Below are 22,575 nucleotides of genomic sequence, written 5' to 3'. Positions count from 1 at the left end.
TGTAGCTGCTCAAGCTCATCCACTGCCATCCCGGCTATCTCTTCACCTAGCAAATGCCTAAAGTCAGAAGAGTTATAAGTATACAGAGACATGGAGTAAGCATTCACATGTGTGATGAATAACGCTATGTACCGTTGTGAATGTTGTAAGATCTCTACTCTTGATTTGAGCTTCAAGTAGTCCTCGTACTTCTCCATTCACATAAGAATCGTGAACGATGCCAATATCTGGAGATCAAATAAAACGCGGCGTTAGCAACTCATGGACACGTGTCGGCATCACAGAGACCCTATTTGTGACATGGCGTCTGACGTGTCAACAGGAGAGAAAGAACCATATTTTATAGTAATAGATAAGGTACACAGTCATCTCTATATCTTCGCCGTGAACTAGGGTATCGCTTTATTGTTAAGTAAATTAGATCTGCTTTGGCAACAACCAAGAGAGCAGACAATGGTAACCATGATAGATGTAAGTCATAGTTTTTCTTTAATAATTGAATATATTTTTAGAATTTTTTTTAAAAAAAAATCATTCTTTCCCGTCTCATGGGCAGTACTTTAATTTGCTCTGCTGACAGGGGAAAAATCTAAAACTGAAACTAGAGAATCTCTTTGATGCTAGTCTAAAAAAAACAGTTCCTGATGAACTACTTGGTGTTGAGCCATTGCCATTGGTTGCTAAGGGCATCTCCAATCCAACTCCATTTTTTCTTCCAAAATAGAGTAAAAGTGAGTTTGGAGTAGAAAATGCTCTAACCCCACTCTACTTCCCACTCCATAATGAAGTTCACTCCATAAATGGAGTAATCTAATTTTTTTTTGTTCATCACTCTATTATAAAGTGAGAAATGAAGTGAGGTTGGAGCATTTTTACTCCATAATCACTTTTACTCCATTTTGGAAGAAAAAATAGTGTTTTACATTGGAGATGCTCTAAGTCCTCGGCTGGAAGTAAAAAGTTTGGAGATTATTAGAGGTATTTATTTATTTAATTTTGAATTGAAGTTACTTTTTTTGTTTTTTGGCTCATACTGCGTGCCTCTTTGCTTGCTTGTTTGTTTTGTAGTAGCATTGCAATCCGCATATGTTCCACCAGAAAGAAACCAAACGATGCTAAAGCCCTTGGAGAAGAGATTGCAAATACACTACCAACCTCTGAGATAGTTGATTCATGCTCGGTAACTGGACCAGGGTTTATCAATGTTGCAATATCATCTGACTGGATGGCCAAGAGCATTGAGCGCATGCTTGTCAATGGAATAGAGACATGGGCGCCTAGTCTTTCGGTTAAGAGAGCTGTGGTTGATTTTTGCTCTCCCAACATTGCAAAACAAATGCATGTTGGTCATTTAAGATCAACTATCATCGGTGACACTATAGCTCGCATGCTCCAGTACTCGGGGGTTGAAGTGCTTCGCAGAAACAATGTTGGTGACTGGGGGGAACACAGTTTGGCATGCTAATCGAGCATCTCTTTGAGACATTCCCTGGAGATAGTTTGACAACAATTGAAGATCTACAGTTGCTTTACAGACAATCAAAAGAAAGATTTACCAAGGATCCTGTCTTTTAAGGCAAAGGCACAGCAGGCAGTTGTCCGTCTACAGGGAGGAGATCCTGTTTATCTCAAGCCTTGGGCTCGCATTTGTGAAATCAGCCGAGCCGAGTGTGCCAAGGCTATGCAGCGCCTTCAAATTGAGCAGCTTGAAGAAAAGGGAGAAAGCTTTTACCAGCCATATATTGCTAACCTGCTTAAGGATTTGAACAGCATGGGGTTGGTTGAAGAAGATGATGGTGCTCGTGTCATTTACGTCGAAGGCTTTGCCGTCCCACTCATGCTTGTCAAGAATGATGGTGGTTTTTCCTATGACACTACCGATATGGCTGCTCTTTGGTATCGTCTTTATGAAGAGAAAGCTGAGTGGATTGTTTATGTGGCAGATGATGGCCAGCAGGACCACTTTTATAGGTTGTTCGGAGTAAGTTTTTGTTTTTTTTTCACATTTTTTCTTGATTGTAACTGTCAATCGTGCTCATCCTCCTTTTACACTGATTGAATCAGGCTGCCAGAAAAGCAGGTTTTCTGCCATCCAGTGCTAATACATACCCTTTGACTAGCCATGTCGGTTTTGGTGTAGTCCTGGGAGCAGATGGCAAGCGGTTTAGAAGTGGGGATACAGATATAGTACCCCTTGTTGATTTGCTTGATGAGGCCAAGAATCGCAGTAGAGCTGCCCTTATCAAGCGTGGTACATGTCACAAACCTTTACGTTGTTATGTATTTCTGGATGCTTGTCCTCGTATTCATCCCTTGGTTGTTCCTCTCTGTTTTTTAGCTGAGGAAAAGGAAATAAAATGGACACTCGAGGAACTGGACCAAACCTCTGAGGCAGTTGGATACGCTGCTGTGAAGTAAATGCATCATCTCTATTTATTATACTGCTGGATTCTCTCCACAAATTTGGCACAGCTAACTTTGTTCTAATTTTATTTTATTTTTTCCTTCAAGGTATGCTGACCTGAAGAACAATAGATCCACAAGTTATGCTTTCAACTATGATCTAATGCTTAGTGACAAAGTACTGGATTTTTTTTTGGCACTAGTCTACATATTAAGGAGTCATGTACACACATCCTTAATTTCTATTCATCTTATGTCTTGAGCAGGGGAATACAGCTGTCTACCTTCTCTACACCTATACTCGGATCCAATCAATCATCAGAATGTCTGGCAAAGACATAGATGAGCTGAAAAAGGTATTTCTCTCGAGCTTTACCTAATCATTGTTAATTTATAATAGCAATCTGTGTGGTATTCTCTACTAAATTAGAGACTAATAATATTCTTGGATTTGTTTCTTACTGATTTTACATTTTTCATCTGCCATTACTTTATTTATCGCAGACAGGTAAGATAGCATTGGATCTTGCAGACGAACGGGCACTGGGTCTTGCCCTGGTTCAGTTTCCTGAGGTAAAAATACACAATACTCATTAGATGGTACTTTCACATTCTTATTTCTTTTTCTTGGTAACAAAACGAATAGTTGCCATGTGTGAACAATTTTCAGACCGTTGAGGAAGCGTGCACCAAATTATTACCCAACTTGCTGTGCGAGTACCTCTACAACTTATCTGAACTGTGCACCAAATTCTGCACCAATTGCAAGGTAAGTATTCCAGAAAATTCTAGTCTTCTATTTACCCTCACCTATAATAATAGATTGCATTACCTTTTATATGAACTTGAACTTTTTTTTAGGTCAATGGTTCAGTTGAGGATACAAGCCGTCTCCTCCTTTGTGAAGCAACGGCCACAGTCATGGTGAAATGCTTCCACCTTCTTGGAATCACCCCTGTTTACAAGATGTGACTACACTCGAATCGGCAAATGAAACCGAACCCAATACGGCAGAAGGTTTTTATGTGTCTACAATTATATAGGGGTTATATTTATATTATAAGTTACTAGAGACTGAGAGTGTCATATTCTTCATCCATGTACTGTATCATCCACCAGTTTCTCTCTCATATCGCTTTGGTGGTTGTGTTTTTATTAGCTTATTACTCTATTAAACTTGTCAAGATCTTTCCTAGTCTAGATTGTGATTTATAATTCTTCCAGGCTTAAAATTTCCAACCTTGATGGCAGTGCCATCTAATAGCACGTACAAGTGGAGTGGTCAAACAGGGTAAGTATAAAAATAAAAAAAAATAAGAATTTTTCAACAATATATATATATATATAAATTATGGTATGAAACTCTAAAATTTAGATATATTATTGACTAATTTAGAGTTTATAATTTATAAAAAAATGTTAAACATATATAAATAGAATTATTAATTTCTAAAACTATTTCACTATATTTTAAATAATGTCATTAATATTTTTTGAACAGGGTCCGAAATTTTTTTGAGACGGCCTTGCTTGTTGGAAATGAACACCTGTTTTTATATACAGTATTTGATAAATCACAAAACTGTTTCTATCGACTGCTTATAATTTACATGAACTAATATGTTGACACATATGGAGCAACTCTTTTGGCACTGAAGTAATTCCAATTGATGGATAGCCTGATAATATGCGATAAGCGAATGTTAAGCTTGGATCAATACAAATGAGACCTTATATATGGAACCTCATTTGTTTGTTTTTGTCATTTGCCGCACATCAACTGTATGGAACCTCGTTTGTTTAGTGAGAAACTTCTGCTTTGTAGAATATTATTAGCTGTGTGAATCAAATACAATACATGTGGTTTTCCTTGGACATTATAAGATTCGACTTGTAGCTTGGAAATCGACAAACTTAGAGAGAGAAAAAGAAGAAGAGTAATCATAATTATTCCAACATGACTATTTTACCAAACTAATTTGGGAAGTTGCCACAAGAAATTTGAATTACACTAAGAAGACGTACATAATCTACTTTACTACAACAAGTTATTTTTACTCTACAAAAGTTATAGTTAAACCAATTCATTAATATATCATCTATTTAATAATACTATTAAATCTTATCAAGATCTGATATCTTAAATAATAGTAAAATTTTAATCAATTAATTTAATTTAATATATTGATATATGATTATGTCTTATAAAATTTGTGTAACATATATCTTTTGTTAAAATAGAGTCGCTAAAATTTTACTGTATAAAAATCATAGTTAGACTAATTCATTAGTATATAATGTATTTTATAATATTAGTAGCAAATAAATCTTATCAAAAATTTATTAAATATCTTAGAAAATTTGTGTAACATCTATTCAATTAAAATAAAGTGTTATTTTGCAAAGTGTTATTTTGCATCTAATCTTTACCCGTTGATTATATTACAATTTTTAAAAATATTATTAAGTTTAGTTAGAGAATTCTTTAAGAACATTACTCCTCTATGGATAGATTCTGGAAGATACATATTGTAAGTTTTTTTTCAAGATGTATGCTTTAATTTCTAATTCATTATTTAATTAATAACATTTAATTGTAAATAATCAAAAACAAATTGCATTTATTTAATTTTTGGTTTATAGTTATGGAAAAATATAATTGTAACAAAATATATAAAATTATTTTCTAAATATATTAATTTAATAACTAAATAATTTCAGTTAATTCAATTAATTTTTTTAAATCAGAAATTTCTATAAAACATAAAAATATATCTTTGAAATGCAATGAAAGAAGCATCATTTCGAAGCGGAATGCAGTAAAAATCAATCGCAAACGTCAACTACAAATGTTATAGCAGAAGAAAAATATTTTGAGTTTTTATTAATTCTTTTTTATAATCACTGATATTATTATAATATTGTTTTAAAAATGCTAATATCATTTTAGTTGTTAGAAGTAACATTAAAATATTTTCCCATTTTTGTAGTATCTCTATAATAATATTTTTTTTATTAATTTCCTTAAATATTACAAAAATAATAACTTTGTGTAGGTAGTCGGTGAAACGAGTCCATGTGCTGAAAACAGTTTAATATGTTTTCTACGTTTATAAATTTTAATTTCTATTTTAAAATTTCTATGTTTCAATCTCTTAGCAATCACTTAGAAAATATGCTACTAATATTTTATTAATGCAAATTGATTAAACTTATCAAATTTGTGAACTAATATGTGCACTTGTAATTCACATACAAAAAAATGTAGGTCACATACAAATGTTTATGTGATCAAAAGCTGAATTAGAATCTAAACTGAAGTTTGAAAATATTTGAATGTAACTAAATTTCACCTCTCAGAAAAATCGAAACCTGAATTAACCAAATATGATTAGAAATCAAACGTTAAAACCTACACATTCCAACAAATGTAAGGTATCTGAATTTCTGAGATGTCATAATCATGAAAAATTGAAAATCGACTCAAACACTGAAACGGATGACTGTTCGGATCATTAGGTCACCAGATTACTGTGGATAAATTGCAGATTAATAAATAAATTTATTTTATTATATAATAATATATTAGCTATAAAATAAATATATTAAGACTGAAATTAAGTATTTTCTATTTTTTTATAGAACATAAAATAATATTTTGTATATGTTTATATTTTACGTTTAGAAACAATATAAAATACTTAACTTTAGTTTTTATATTTTTATTTTTATTTGATATATAAAATAACAAAAATAATTTGTATTATTTTATAAAAATATGTAACAAGTTCAGATTTGTTTATGACATCTAACAAGAAAAATATCAAAACCTAAAAATTCATAAATATTTATATGTTTAGTGTGAATAATTAAACTAAACTATTAACATGTAATATATAGTAAACACGATTTATGATATACAAAATAATCAACGTCTGTAGACGACAATAAAACTGAAAAACCTAATTTTTTAACTAAAAATTTAAAATACAAAATAGATTTTAAAAAAATAATTAAAAACATAAAAAAATAAGTAAAAGTTATCTAGTGGTTCAACCGGTAATCGAGTTTCAGGTTTTAACAATTTTTTTATAGATTTTATTGGATTTTTTAAATATTGGTTCTTTCATGAAACCTAAACCGGATTTATATTGGATAATCGGGTTTACCGGTTCAACCGCGGTTCCAGGTCAGGGTTTCAAAACACTATGAAAAGCCATTAAAAACTACTAAGACAAGTCAGCAGATAAGAGCTAAACAAAATAACAAATCAGGCCACAACACATCATGAGACAGTGACTGTACTCATCAAAAATGTTTGCCATCTACTGCAGGCGACGACTAATTGAAAATAAAAAGATGAAATACTTTTAAAAAGAGAAGAAGACAGACACCTTTACAGCCAAGAAGACGACCTTTGAAAAAAAAGCTTCCGGGTTTATCCATCCATCCATCCATCAATCAATCATCTTTTCGTAATCGAAAGAAGAAATGAGGCATAATTGCTGCCATATTTCGTTCGCCTCAACTCTCAAGATCCTCAATTTCGTTCAAGCTTTCTTCGGTGTTTCCATCATCATCTACTCCATATGGATGCTCGATCAATTCCACCGTCACGTCCCCGTCGATCCTCCCACTTTGAACAATCCTGCTGGTCTCATGGCGAGCGTCGTTCTAGGGTCTAGTGGTGGTGGTGATCATGGGTTTAGCCTCCGTTCCTTGGACCTTCCTGCTCCATGGTACTCTAATCCTCCTTTTTCAATTCAATTTTAGGGTTTCAAAATGGACGAAATGTGGGTTTATGGAGAAGATGACTACAGTTTGTTTGTGAATAGAAACGTTAGCTAGAGTGATTATGTTTTTTGGTTTCTATTCTTGCAGAGTAGTTAAGAATCTTCTTGTCTTTTTTTTTTTATTATGCCAGCCCCAGTCAGGTTTCTTGACTTGTGTTTGTTGTGATTGCTTTTATTAATGCAGGTTCATCTACTCTTTTATGGCGGTTGGTGTATTGGTCTGCATTGTTACCTTCATTGGTTTCATTGCTGCTGAAGCTATCAATACCTGTTGCTTGTGTTTCGTATCCTTCACATTTTTTTAATCTATGTTAATATATAGATAGAGTTTACCAAACCGTCATGACAGTTTACTTGGAATGGGTTTATTTCCTTTTTTTTTTTCCCTTGACGGCTTTCAAAGTACTCTATTCTCAAAACTCTGCTCATTCTACTTGAAGCTGCCCTTGTTGCATTCATCGCCATTGATCGTCACTGGGAAAAGGTGACATCTTTCGTATATTTTGAATATTGTTTCTTGACTTTTGTTATAAAATATGTATGTGAGTTGTGTAGGATCTTCCGTATGATCCAACTGGAGAGCTCAATAGTCTTCGGGCTTTCATTGAGGACAACATTGATATATGCAAATGGGTCGGGGCTGCTGTAGTAGTCGTCCAGGTAAACTCACTCCTAGTTAACTTTTTAGCATTTTATACATAGTGAACAAAGCATGAATCTTTCTTCCACTGTTGCTTTTTCAGCTACTGTCACTGCTACTAGCCATGGTTCTCAGAGCTATGGTTTCACCTAAGAGACCCGAGCTTGACGACGAGGAAGACTATGAGAACCCGAGGAGTAGAGCTTGGGATCCACTTCTTGGTTCTCAAGCAAACCAAGCCTCTGCTGGGCCTAGCAAGAGTGATAACTGGAGCTCTCGCATCAGAGAAAAGGTTCAACTCCCATCACTATTTCTCAATCTTCTTACATAGCAGATCAGGAGCTTGTAAATCCGTTGCTGATAAAAATATGGTTTCTTTGGCAGTATGGACTCAACCAGACTCAGGCGGTAGTGAACCCTAAAGGCTGATGAAGCCAAATAAACATGACTCTGAAACTGCATGCGTCCATATGGTCTCTGTGTAGCTGTCTTTTTTTATGTTTTGCTCTCTGTAACTTTCTCTGAGTGTGCTTAAATAGTTAACTCGACAACAGTGTCATATTGTGTGCCACACCAACCGCATAAGCATCTCTATTTGTGTGTTTGCCTGTAGAATCCTCTCTAAATTATCATTTCCACTATAAAGATTTTACTAATCTTTTGTTGATTCACAATAACAAGAATAATAACCAAAATGTAAATTAATAATTTGTTAAACTATTTCATAAATTATATCATCAATATGTTTCATGAATGCAAAACACTTGCCTAAATAGTAAATTATATGAATGCATATATACAATGTTTCATTGAGTGAGATCAAAGACTGCCTCTTCAACAAGCTCATGCAACAATATCACTTCAATTTCAATCCCCAAGTTGTTCACTTCCACTTGCAGATTATGGCTCCACATTTTTCCGACCACCTCTTCCCTCACCAAACTTTCTTCTTCCAAGTTGTTAGAGTCCTGAACCATCCACTCCTTAAACTCTGTCCAAACATGTTCCACCATGTCGAATCCTGAAGTCAAGCCAGTGCGTGCAGCTGTTGATATTCTCACTGTTATGATGGCATTGACGCAGTCAAAGACAAGCTTGCGGTTTGATCGCTGGTTCCTTCGTTTGATGGGTTCCTTGTTGGCAAACTTGTCTCTTAATGATGGGTCCAAAGGACTATCCGGTGAGTGCCACAGGGTCATAAGCGGGTCACTGCAGCTGAAACCGGATGCTTGTAAGAGAGATTTGATGAAGTAATACCAGTCTTCATCTTCCTTGATTCCAGTTCCAGGTTTAGTTATGTCTGTGTATGACTCATCTTCCCATGAGAAAACCCGAGCGATTGTTCCTATTGGAGGTGATTTGTCGATCAGGCTAGATTTCAGAGACATTTCTTCTCCTGAGACAAGTGACAGAAGCAAAGCGTTACAAGTTTTTATAAAGTTCAACAGCAGACAGAGTGAGAGAAAGAGAGAGCTAAAACCAACCATGACTAGTCCATGGCTTTGTTGACCCAGAACATTCTGGATTTCCCACATGCTCCTCTTCCAAAGGATGCTGTAAAACCGAAACTGGACTCGGCTGGTCCTGGTTTTCATTCAGTATAGTTACTTCTCCCTGCAAACAAACCAATGACTGGTGATTAACAACAAGAATGGTTTCAAGTCATTCCTAAACTCACAACCAGTTTCAGATTTTGTGAATTACCTCGCTTGTAAAAATACTTCTTCTTTGTAATGCATCAGTGGGCTTAGCCAGTTGAGTCAGTGCATCAGTCTTCTCCCTGTTTGATTTCTTATTCCTAAAGAAGAACAAGCTTGGAACTTTCCAAGATGATTTTAAGCTTCTTGACTCGGTAAGCTCTCGGTGAGCTTGTGCTTTTGAAGTTCCACCATTGAGTCTAATCTCAGGGACTGATTGTGACCTTTCAAGGGTATTCAAAGGAAAATCGCTTGCGCTTTCTTCTTGATCTAGACCACTGCCTATGCATGAAACTGATCTTCTCGATTCTGCTTTCGCTTTGTTGCTCTCTTCACTACATCTGGTTGGTACTTTGGTCTCCGAAAGAGCAAGCATGTCTCCCAAAGCGGTTGAGACCTTTGGCAAGTTTTTTTGTTGTTGATGTGCGTCTCCGTTTAGTGACATCATTGCCCATCTTTCAGAAAGCCGTTTCTTTGCCTCTCTGTAGACAGATGACTCTGGAGAAAACGAGACTCTTCTGAACGAAGAGGAAGAGAAAGGAGCTTCAAACCTGTTGGCACAGTCCCATGAATGCCTAGAGGATAGTGACATGATCTCAGAGTTTCCTGCGTTCAACGAACCATCATCACAGAGATAGCCATTGGACAAGACAGAGTAAGAAGAAGAAGACGAAAGAGTCTCGTTCCTGCAGTGTCCTCTGAAAGTTTCACGTATTTGGCGTGTAATTTCCTTGGCCACTTGTCTAGTCTCAGCATCTCCATCCTCACCGAAAAAGGAAGGAGGCGATGAAGAAGAAATAGCCTTAATATCTAGACCCTTCCCTGGACTAGGCTTCAAGACCACTATTCGAGTTGTCTGAGCAGTTTCCTGCGTCTTCTTAACCTGCTTGCCTCTGCTATCTTGAACCACACATCCCTGAGCCTTGGAAGGTCTCAAAACCGTAATGCGCTTAGCATCCGGATGAGGAGAAACAGGTTGAAAGTCGGAAAGGTCATGAGAAAGGAAGGAGTTTGATTCCTGTAGAAGCTCGACGAATAAATCTTTGTTGGAACTCAAAACTTGGAGGGCTTCTTGAAACTCCTTGGACCCGTGAAGCTTGTCATCTGTAACAAGGCGTTTGGCTTCCATGAACTTGCGACGAACAAGATCCAGCTTTTTGCTATCACACTGTTGTCGTCCTTTGTTCTCCTTATGAGGCAGTGATACCCACATTTCATATCCATGAAACTTGCGAGCTTCGTGACTATTATCCAAGGAAGAGGTTCTGGATCTGCTGCTACGCGGTGAGGCTGTGGTCTCTAGACCCATTAGTTTAGCAACGACATTACTAGAAGAGCTATGTCTGTGTTCAATCTCCTTGGACATTTCTACAGGAACGAGTCTTCTCATAGATAAAGCTGTCTCCTTGGCTTTTCCTTACCCTGTGGAGAAAGAAACAGAGTTAAAAAAAAAAAAAAAGCTTCATGACGAGGGCTCACTGGATCTGCATTTCCTAGATGAAACTGAGAATCAATTGAAATTTTTTTACAGTAGAATCGAGAATAATGTGAATCAAATTCATTCGCTATGGGTTACGAATCTACGAGAGAGAGAGAGCAGAGAGTATATTCTGTTCTGAGTAAGATCGGAGCTTTACTCAGTGAGTGAGAGTGTGAGAGAGAAGGACCTGTAACCTGTTAGGAGGTAGCTCGAATTAGAAACATTTCTCTAAGCTTCGCCGGAGAGTTAGGTTCGCCGGAGAATCTTCTGAATCTAACAGTCGCAGCAGCAGCAGCAGCAGCAGCTATTTGGGGGAAGACTTCTGATACACAACAAAAGGGCTTCTTTTTAATCAGAGGGAAAGCTGCAATAGAAAAACCTTTCCATGCCTTCTTTACTTTTATAATTTAGTCAAAATATATTTTGTTCCTATCTTTATTGTCGTTTTTTTTACTTATAAATAATGTTTAACTAGAGTTTTGACCTGCACATTCGTGCGGATATTTTTCATTTTATAAATATATAACTTTGGAGTTTAAATTTATATTTAGTGTTATATATTGTATAACTCTATAATCTTATTGTTTAAGTTTTTTATTCATGATTATTGATAAATAGTGATTTGTTTTTTTTGTCATATGGTGATTTTTTATACATTTCATATTCTTTTTATTTTTCATTACTTAAATATATATTTTTGAGTTTGATACATATATTATAATCTGAAATAAGAAAATATATAATCTCCGTTAATATGCATTTTTAATTTTTACAATTTCATACAATATACTTGTTAAAAAGTAGTTATACAGTAGATAAAAAATTGTTTATGAAAAAAAAATTGTTTATGATATGTATTTCCTTTTTGTGTTTAAAAAATACTTTAGCATCTATCAATATAAATTTTTTTGGTGTTACATTTCAAAAAGTCAATTCTCCTAAATAGACTTTTTATGTGTTTTTGTCAAAAAAATAGCACACAAGGAAAAAAATGACCAAAATGTTTTATTTAAGATGTCAAAAAACTTTTATACAGTATATATATAAAAAATAAAAAATAAATTAAAAAACTAAAAAGATAACTTTTTATAGTTTCAGATTATATGTTTTCAGATTATAAATTTTTTATTTTCTGGAAGTTATTTTTTCGAATTTTTTTTATTTTCTTTTATAATTGGAAATACTTTTAAAACTATTTTCATATTTGATTTTTAAATTTTTAGTATTTATTTTTTATTTTATAAAAATTTTAAACCTTAATCCCAAAACCCTCCATTAATTCTAAACCCTAAGGTTTGGATTAGTTAATCGTAGGCGTATAAATGTAAATTAATCATTTTAATGAAACATTTTGGTCATTTTCTTCTTGTGTGCTATATTTGTGACAATAAAATAATTTGTGATATCCTAGACCTTTTCTCTTTCAAAATTTTATATTTTATCATCTATAATTTTATCTTTTATAAAATTTGAAATATTATCATTTTTTGAGCTTTTAATATCTATTCCATTAAAATAGAATCATGAACAATTGATAAATGTTTGGTTCAATAATGTATTTAATTTATTTAAGGGACTATTATATTAAATTAAATTAATATTAGTCACAAATATGATTACAAAAAAACCTAAATATAAAAATTAAACTTTTTAATAACATTTTAAACAAAAAATAGACCCGCCCTTTTAAAAGGGCGGATCATAATCTAGTTTACTTTTTAGAATTGTATACTTAGTCAAGAGAAATTTTGAAAACTACACAATCAATTTTAGATTGGAATATTATATGATTTTTGAAATTTTAACTACTAAATTAATTCATTATTTTATAAAGATATATTTGATTTTTTGGTAAGATTTTCTAAAATTTTATCAACAGAGTTTGTTATAATTAAATTATACATTAAATTTATAAATAAAATTGATTTGTCCTTAATATTTTAAATTAACTATTAAAATTTTATTTTTTCTAGTAACATTTTTTTAAATAATACATGAACTAAATGATAGTTATATACGATTATACTTTGTATATAATTATTTATAGATAATATATTGCTGTAAATTTTAAAATAAATAAAATAATACTATTTACTTTTAGATATAAAGGTTTAGCATATGTTAATGATTTTAGTTTTTGTATTAAATATTACATAAATTACAAATTTAATACATTTTATGAAGATGAATGATAGTATATTTAAATGAAACTATTTTTAAAAGAATCAGTTAATTTACCAATTTAATATAATTTTGTCAAATGTAATTTATAGAGAAAATCTATTTTATAATGATATAGACTACAATTATAAAAATTATAAAATTAAGAGAAATTGTCAAAAATACCATTTTCATAGTACCACTTTTCATGTTTACACTAACCACTTTTACCACTACTTTTAATGAAGGGTTTAGATTTAAATGTTTAGGATTTAGGGTTTAGATTTGATGTTTTAGGGTTTAAGGCATATAGGTTAGGGTTTAGAGTTGAGGATTTAGGGTTTAGGGTTGAGGATTTAGGGTTTATAGTTTAGAATTTAGGGTTTAGGGTTTAGGATATTGAATTTAGGGTATATAGTTTAGGATTTAGGGTTTAGAGTTGAAAATTTTGTGTTTAGAGTTTAGAATTGGAGGTTTAGGATTTAAAATTTGGGATTATAATTTTGAAAAGCATATAAAAACAAAGATATAAGAGTTTTTACCATTTTAATAAATAAGGTATTTTTGAAAATGTGTCTTTAGTGGTGGTAAAGATGAATAATGGTACCTTGAAAGTGATATTTTTGAAAATTTCCCTAAAATTAACATATAAGTTTATTTTTATTTTCTGATAAAATTTAATTATTATTAATCTATAATAAGATTACATTACTAATTACGAAATTATAATACATTATTTTATTAAAAAAAGATTAAAATTTTTGGTAGGATTTTGTTAGATTTTTTCTCAGCGGATTTTGTTATATTTTTTTCAACGAATTTTGTTATAACTAAAAATCACATTCGAGATTTTAATTAAAATTGATTTATTATTAAAATTTAATGTAGAAAATCAAATATGTTATATCAAGTAGTCAATCCAATGGTCTTACTATGACTTGTAAACAATAGTTGTGTCAAAGAATGAAGAACTTTTACTTTAACCATCCAAGTAGTTTTAAATGGCTTGACATTATTCAACAATGTGATTTCGTTGGATGTAACCATAGCGACATTAGTTTTTTTTTGCTTTCGTGAGGTGTAGAGAAAGGTTTAGGTGATGGAAGATTATATATAGTGATTTGGTAGATACAAATGTACGTCGTATTTATAATAGATATCAATGAAAAGTGCATCAAATTTTTGCATGTTTAGTAAGACGAAAATAGACAATATATGAATTAATTTGAATTTGCTATGTTGCAGTTAATAATCTGAACATAATAAATTTTATCTACGATATATATGCAAATATAATTGTAGTAACGAAAAATAATGACGATGCACTATAATGAAATATTGAAGCTTAATGAAATAGGTCCAGTGTTATATATAACGTATGATGACGTGCTTTATAATCACGAGAATGAAATGAGATAATCTAAAGTCTACAGATATTTAATTAATTGTGTATAGATAGGGTAATTATTTGTAGGACAAAAAAATAGCTAAATAAGTTCAACAACTATCTATAGTAATCTGATTGTATCATATATAAGAAGTAGCGTTTAATAAATTATTGTAACAAATAGTCCAAAATTTATGTAGTCTAGTAACAAACTTGAAAGAGTCCAAAACTTAAATGATAACTTTTAATAGTAGATAAAAATTAGGACTCTGATTTAATAGATTAGATAGTTACGTAGGTATTAATATATACTAACATTTAACTTATACTCTGTTTCAAAATGATATACATAGTTGGAAAAAATAGTTTCAATTTTTTATTTTTTACTTCTAATGTATTTTTGATTAAGTAATAAATTTTAAGTTGTAAAACTTCAATTATTATCGTTTGATTTGATTAAAAATAGTGAAAATAGTTAATCATAAAAAAAATATGTATTTTATAATAAAATTTAAAATATATTTTAAATACATGTAAAATTATAAAATATGTATTTAAAAAATATTTTTTGAATTTAAAAAGTTATGAACTGAAACTGGAACATGACACCTCTATTCTTAAAGCAGAAACATTTATCAGTAGAGTTAGAAGCTCGTGTATTATAAGTGTATACTAGATTTTGACCCGCGTTTTAAAAACGCGGGATTATTTATTTTTAAGTATCTAATTTTATGATATAAAATTTATGATTAATTTTTTATAATGCATTTTGTAACATTTTTAATAGTTGTTTATATGTTTTAGGATGATCAATATCTAAAAAATAATACTTTTTGAAAATAATTATTAATTTTTTGCAAAATTGAAACGGAAATCGAAACCCATATACTAAAACGTTTAATATGAAAAAGAGAACTAAATGTATTGGACTCAAATCATATCCAAACTATGATAGATTTATTGAACCTAAATTATAGATTTATTTAGGAAACATACTTTTTTGGTCAACTCCTTTATAAATACAAAAATTCCAAATTTACTATCTAAAAACACATTATCTCTTCTCATTTCTCTTATATCTCTGTCTAACCTTTAACTAAAAATCTAATTACTTTTTTGGTTATTCGGCAAATAAGTTATTTTATTTATCTGTTTGAATATTTTCAGATCTATTTTTCGTAATGCAAAAAATCTTGTAATTATATTTGGAAATATGTGCACAATCGGTTATATTAATTATTAAATGATATAGATTGTTGCTTAAAACTATTCTACGCAATTTTAAAAAAATAAAAAGAAACTTATATAAGTGAGTAACATGCCACTATAAATAATTCAAATAATTAAGGATATAATCTTATCAAAGATTCTGCTTTAATAGTATAGATATATGAGTATTGCATAAATTAAGATAATGAATGATCCCATTAGTTATATCTTTGGCACTGACATAAATAATTTTTTTTTAAAGAATTAATAAAATTTTGGGATAAAAATATATTATGATATGGACGTATGGGTAAACTATAATCTCACAGTAACAAAAAATGCAAAAGTATATATAATCTCTATCATCTATCTTATTAAAACAGAAACATTTTGTTGGACCTAACATTTATTTTGTAAGTTTTTAAATTAAATACACCTTTATACTTTATAGTTAAACCTACATTAAATCACTAATGTTCCTTTCTTTATAGTATCCATGTTTCCAAACAATATACTTATTTTTTATACAATTATCAATGTTTCCAAACAATATATTTTATATACTACTATCAATGTTTCCAAACAATACAATAATTAATCTTAGTTATTTTATATCCATAATTTTCTCTTTAAATTTTTTTAGAAACATCATAATTTCATAAATTGCAAATAATGAACTTTAAATTTTGGATTATAAGATTACAAATTATGAAACTATTACAATTTAAATCAAATTAGATTACATATCGGTCATCCATTAGTTCAATCGATTAGTCTCGGGTTTTAGTGATCTTTTAATATGAATATTTTAAAACCTAAATTGAATTGTTAGATCTCCGTATTAACCGGTATAATCACAATCGGGTTGAATTTAAAAATATTGATTTAAATGCAAAAATATTTTAGATACATACTCTTTAAAAGTTACCAAAATATTTTTTAAGTTATTAGTAAAAAAATTTCATCGTAAAATATTCCGCGCTTCTAAAGCGCGGGTCAAGATCTAGTATCATTTATTTTGAATAAAAATACTCCACCAGTTTGAATAATAACTGATCGTAGTAGAAGATTTGTCGTGATTCACTATGGTAACAAAATCTTTCTTTGACAAATATATAGGAGTTATTTATGTATACCTTATATATTCAAAGCGCGGGTATTTTCTAGTTGATCATTTTTTATATATCTATGAATCTATAACTTAATAATTTTATATTTTATTATAATTTGAGTTTCATATGGTGGTTTCATATCAGATGCAAACTTGAACAAATAGACCCTATATATAACCCATATATAGCATATATTAACATATATAATCTGTTAATATTATTAGTTTCCTAAAATTAATCTAACGCCCTATATAAATATACATATATGAGAATCATATTGTATAATATGTCTATTTATACCTTCTTTCATTACTTTTAAAATATTTTTAATTTCTTAAAAATTAATATAATTTTAATGCTAAAAATATATTTGAAAATATTTTGCTGAGGGATATAATTTTGTTAATTTTTTAGAAAAGAAATTTATATGTTAAATTAAAGGATTTATATATTGTTTGTTAAGATATTTATTTACATATTAAGGTATTTCAGACATATTTATAATATTAATTTTACGTACTGAATTTTCATTTCAAACATTTTAAATTTAATAAATTTTCATTGTTACTTTTATAAAATATATATTGTGTTTCCCTTTATTGTATCAAACAAATTTTTTATTCTCTTTGTATTAAATATTTTTGATATATATACATATATATATTTACAAACGATGTAGTAAAAAAATATTGTTTATTGCTCAAGTCTGAAACATTACATAAACATAGATAAAAACTAACTATTTCTAGCATTTTAAAAGTACAATGTATATAATTGATACATTATAGTTTGATGTGTAAATATGTCGTGTTCCCCTTGCTATTTTGAATACAATGTTGAAATTAATATTCATTTAGAGTATAATTTGCAAAATCGATCAAACAAAAAAAAAATCACAACAAACAAAAACTTAAGAATTAAGCTAAAGGTTTGATATAAATTTGTAAACGGAAACGTTGTTCTATCATTGATGTACGTTCTTTTTGTTATCAGTTTTGCTTTATATGAGCCTAGAGAATGTGTTATAGTCGATGGTTTTGATAAATTAGTTTGTTTTTTAGTTAGGGATATTTCCTTATTTATTTATTGTAATTAAAGCAAAAAAAAAGTTAATGGCATGGAATTGTAATTATCTTAGAAAATCAAGGGCAGAATCCTAGTAGGGATTCTGTTTTAATAGTATAGATATTTGTTAGCGTGGATGCATCATGGTTTGCTCAACTTACAGATGCAATTTGAAATTGGATATGCAAATAGCCTAGTTTTTTACTTAGTTTGATTTAGTTTTACCGCAATTTATAATTCTTCTTATAACTAACCATTATCTTAGTAGTTATATTGAATAAATTCGAATATAAAAATGGCCATTATCAAGAGCTTTTTTTTGTTTTTCTTATTTACCTAATTAAATTTTATGGTCTAAATCTTAACTAGTCGACAAAAATAGTTTTCTATACAAAATAATTCATATCTTCTGACTGAAAGTATTAGTCCAAAACAAGTTAGGTTTATGTTTTAGAAAGGGTAACCAAAAGTGTAGGAAAAACTCTTAAATCATTTAGGAGACGACATGAATTTATACTATTTTGAAATTTTAAACTTCTAGTGGTTTCTTTTACCGATATTTTTGTAAAGCACAACATATAAAATACCAGTGAGGTTAAAAATATATATAGGAACAATGGATAGAATATATATAATTCAAACCTAAATTTACCAAATGCCCATCGATTTGTTATTATAAAAAAGGAATAGCATTTATGTCTTGGATAGACGAAAATGCCCTCACTTTATATTAAAAAAGAGTCAGTGGTAGCATGCTTCGCGTCAAAGTGGTAGCAATAGACCTGACGGTAGGAGACACAACATACAAATATATGTTGTGTAAAAAGATGAGTCTCGTACTTTTTTTTTTTTGAAAAGAATGAGTCTCGTACTTATTATATATCTGATAACGTATTGGGGAAGAAAACAACATTAAGGTTTATAGAGTCGAATCTGAATAAAGACTTGGCCTTTTGTGATAAGAACAAATTTGGTAATAATTTATGTTACCTGCTATTTATTATGTTTGTGTGATATGAATGCGTTTAACAATCATTAACATGTTTTATCGATTTAACAGTAGAGAGTAGTTGTCGTACTTGGACATGGAACACAACTTAATTAAATACTAATTTTCTATTTTGATAATGGATTATCAGCCTCATTTAAAGTTTGCTAATTAAAATGTTATATGATTCTCCGGTTTTAGTTGATGAACATCAAGCATGGAATTAAAAGCCTTATGTGATTTTATATACACTAATGTCAGCACATAATTTAGTAACCCCGGTTTTAATTAATTGATAAACAACAAGTATGACATAATTTCTTAGTTGATAAATAATATGTTATCTGTTTTATTATTGGTTTATCAGTTTTATAGGATTGTTATAGGCTATCATAATCGGGTATTGTTAGTTGATAATTAAAATGTTATCTGATAAGAAAATTGGTTCAGTTATGAATAATAATATCTACATGTGACTAACAACACCGAATTCTTTGTGTAAACAAACATACATGAAACATATTTACCTGCTAAATATATTGTTAACAGTAACGAATAGAGTTATCAAATAACATATTGCTTAGCTTTTATCTCATTCATGAAACTTGTGAATGGAATGGGATTAAACAAAAAATATTTGATCATCAATTTAAATTAACAGTTAACATGCTTAAATATATGTGAACATACAAAAACAACTACTATTGTGAATATATTTTCATAATAATATAACAATAAATTACTAATATTATTTGTTAATAAAATAGTTACAACGCTAATACAATTATTATCTGATAATATGGTTTCTAACGAGTAAACAAGTTATGGTTGTGCTAAAAAATAATTTCTATGGGAAAAATAATTTCTTCCATTATATGAACATTCTTATATGGCTCCTCTTTGACATTGGATATTCTATGAAAAAAAAATAATTTCTTCCATTATATGTGAAATAAGTAAAGGGATTTAGAATGATAATCAAAATTGAAAAGGAAATGACTTTTGAAGAGAGATTTGATGAGTTGCGACGAAGATTGAATTTTTTCTGAAAGAAATAAGGAAGCAAAATGGTGGTTGGGAAATAAAATTAATTACAAAGAAACTCTTTGATTCTATGAAATGAAATGAGGCAACAAATTCTTTTTATCTACTTTTGGGAAAGCTCAGAAATTTTGCATTATCCACTGTATTGAACAGTGCCTTCTGCACACCACATAGGGGCTAGGCATAGTAAATGTGTTAGATTATAGGGACAAAATAATCACGTTAAATCATCAGTTCTTTGCAGAGGTAAAACACTAATATAAGTCTCATTTGGGGTACTGCCACCAATTAATCCATATATGTACTGATGACCTAGATTATTTTTAATCAATAGAACTTATATAAGACGCTCACTTTATATGTTATCTTAATTTCAAATACCCCCATTGTGGAAGATGCTTGTTATTGTGGAAGATGACATTACTTTGATTCTACAATATACGATTATAAATCTTACCAAAATTTCTTTACGGTTTTACAAATACTACTAGCTAGATCTTAGTTTTCATATGAATTTTCATATTTAGCAATGAAGACTAAAGAAACTAACAATATTTTCTCTCGTAAATGAAAAATAATTTGAGAAGAACATTTGGCATTACATGGAAATATTGCAGTTGCTTATAAATGACCGAACAATCGATAAAACAGTAGCATGTTATATGTTCCTATCACATAAATGCAAACATATATGAAAGAATAATCATAATTTACTCTAATGTGTAACTGAAACCAAGAATAACTCTAAATGGACCAACTAACTTATTCTTTTAATGTCTTTTTCTTGTCCGAATATTAACAAAACCAAAGAAATAACAGAAAGATGCAATACATTTTATAATGGGGTTTTAATCTTATTGACTTTCTTTGGGCATTTCTATAACCAAACCAATCCTAACTACAACCTCCAAATCTCCAATAGGCTTGTAGACCACGTGGACAAATTTGCACGGTTTAATAGTTTCGCACGTTAGACTTCATGTCATGCATGCATGAACCGGCTCTCTTAACCAAACCATCAAACTTTCAACATTTTCGACCGTTTCTTAGAATTTCGGTTCCATTGCATTAACTGCGAACTAACTTTTGACCCATTAGTTTGGCTACATGTGTTTGTTCCTTTTTCTTCTATTTGATATATGGTTATATAAACTTATAGTTAGTTAGGTGTTTGTAATTATGAAAACTATGAGCATATAGTTATAGGAAGTAAATATAAACTAACTGATCGGGGTCAGAGATGTCAGTAAACAGGTGTGACTGACTCGCATATTCATACGAAGTTAGGTCAATATACTAGCTGTTTTCTTGTACTTATAGTTACTAAATACAATTTTTTTTAAAAGATGTGTTCCTATTCTTCTCTGAGTTTGAACATTATAAAGATTGTTGTGACAAAACTATAAGCAGTAAAGATGGTTTAAATGTACAACGTTTTGCAAAAGCAAGAAACGTATTAAACTCGAGAAACGTTTTAAGAGGCTTTAGTCATTTTAGTTTAAGAATAAGAAGCTTCTTGTTGTTGAATATGCATTGTGATCATCTTTGTAGAAAAATATAACAAGAAAACAAAAAAAAATGTGTTAGTCAATTGAGTTAAGTTCACTCCAAAATCGATTTCCACTAAACATAAACTTTGAACATTACATTTTATTCAGCTGACCATACAGAGATAACCAATTCATAATTACAAAATTTATTGGGGGATAGTAATGAGGATTGATGGGAGAGGAAGTAGCATCAAAATGAATGAGGAGGAAGCAATCATGAAAGAAACAGCCATATATATCTGCATTACATATATTACATTCCTTCTAATATTCATTTTTATTAAATTCCAGATATCTCAAACTGGTCAGTGGTTTTATTTAGACAAATGAGTTTCAACTACTTTAGTGGTTGAGAAGAGTCTAAGAGGCTCATTCATCGGAAAACATAAGAGGTTGTGAAAGAATGATGACCATTTACTAATGTCCCCATGAATAACTTTGGATTGAAGATCTTTAACCATCTCAACCATTATATCAGTCTATGTCGGATCAATTTTGTATCGATCATAATCGACATATCCTTCAATCAAATCATCAGTAATGCGGCTAGGACAAGATCTAAAAATCATGGATTCTTGTGTGTTCTGAACTTAAATGTGTTGTATAAACGAATGCTGAAACAAGGACATCACACCAAATGATCAGAAACTGTATAATATGAGTGTTACTGATATGTGGCAACCAAACTCGCCCAGCAGCTGCTTTAAACTCATATATACGACCTCCACCGGGGATTTTATTTCTCTGAAGAAATCTAAGCTTGAGGTTGACTGAAACTTAAAGGGTATCCAATTACGAGACTTGAAAAGATGGTGATTCTTGTTTGCAGCAACCACATCGTTGTTATCAAATGATATGCCTCTCCAACAACTACGCATTGGACGAGAAGGAAGAAGTCAAATGGGATACTTGGGTTGTCTAACTATAACCCGGTTTGTTTGTTTGTTTGTCATCTTGAGCCAAACCGTATGTACCAAAACGTTTACCAACGATTCATCTTTTAAACTTCCCCAATCAATATAAGGCAAAAGTCAAACCATGTGCATT

At 30.5% G+C, this 22,575-nt stretch overlaps 2 protein-coding genes and 1 pseudogene across 2 annotated transcripts; 2 read left to right on the top strand and 1 right to left on the bottom strand.

The window, feature by feature from the left end:
• The first annotated feature begins 800 nt into the window (after nt 1-800).
• On the top strand, nt 801-3,591 carry LOC108808120 (arginine--tRNA ligase, chloroplastic/mitochondrial-like; annotated as a pseudogene).
• A 3,151-nt stretch (nt 3,592-6,742) lies between these two features.
• Nucleotides 6,743-8,494, top strand: LOC108812578 (tetraspanin-18). Its single transcript, XM_018584867.2, has 6 exons — nt 6,743-7,142; nt 7,381-7,480; nt 7,600-7,680; nt 7,752-7,856; nt 7,940-8,128; nt 8,221-8,494. Exons 1-6 carry the CDS (start codon nt 6,895-6,897, stop codon nt 8,263-8,265), a joined length of 768 nt encoding a protein of 255 aa, XP_018440369.2. The 5' UTR covers nt 6,743-6,894; the 3' UTR covers nt 8,266-8,494.
• Nucleotides 8,495-8,517: 23 nt separating this feature from the next.
• Nucleotides 8,518-11,376, bottom strand: LOC108808119 (uncharacterized). The gene is made up of 4 exons (XM_056988820.1): nt 11,201-11,376; nt 9,541-10,955; nt 9,321-9,450; nt 8,518-9,232 (listed from the first exon to the last, which is right to left on the bottom strand). Exons 2-4 carry the CDS (start codon nt 10,921-10,923, stop codon nt 8,643-8,645), a joined length of 2,103 nt encoding a protein of 700 aa, XP_056844800.1. The 5' UTR covers nt 10,924-10,955; nt 11,201-11,376; the 3' UTR covers nt 8,518-8,642.
• Between the last annotated feature and the right edge of the window lie 11,199 nt (nt 11,377-22,575).

The sequence above is a fragment of the Raphanus sativus genome, chromosome 6, assembly GCF_000801105.2.
Source record: "Raphanus sativus cultivar WK10039 chromosome 6, ASM80110v3, whole genome shotgun sequence".
In the NCBI taxonomy this organism is placed as follows: Eukaryota; Viridiplantae; Streptophyta; class Magnoliopsida; order Brassicales; family Brassicaceae; genus Raphanus; species Raphanus sativus.
The sequence above is the reverse complement of the archived record's forward strand: the minus strand, read 5'-3'. Positions and strand labels throughout refer to the sequence as shown.

What these genes read in the sequence shown, in the direction of transcription:
- LOC108812578 (XM_018584867.2), top strand. Translation starts at nt 6,895, where the DNA reads ATGAGGCATAATTGCTGCCATATTTCGTTCGCCTCAACTCTCAAGATC. An exon ending in ATACCTGTTGCTTGTGTTTC is followed by an intron (nt 7,481 to 7,599) that starts GTATCCTTCACA and finishes CGGCTTTCAAAG; the next exon opens with TACTCTATTCTCAAAACTCT. An exon ending in CTGCTGTAGTAGTCGTCCAG is followed by an intron (nt 7,857 to 7,939) that starts GTAAACTCACTC and finishes TTGCTTTTTCAG; the next exon opens with CTACTGTCACTGCTACTAGC.
- LOC108808119 (XM_056988820.1), bottom strand. Translation starts at nt 10,923, where the DNA reads ATGAGAAGACTCGTTCCTGTAGAAATGTCCAAGGAGATTGAACACAGA. An exon ending in GAAGTATTTTTACAAGCGAG is followed by an intron (nt 9,451 to 9,540) that starts GTAATTCACAAA and finishes GTTTGTTTGCAG; the next exon opens with GGAGAAGTAACTATACTGAA. An exon ending in AAAGCCATGGACTAGTCATG is followed by an intron (nt 9,233 to 9,320) that starts GTTGGTTTTAGC and finishes CACTTGTCTCAG; the next exon opens with GAGAAGAAATGTCTCTGAAA.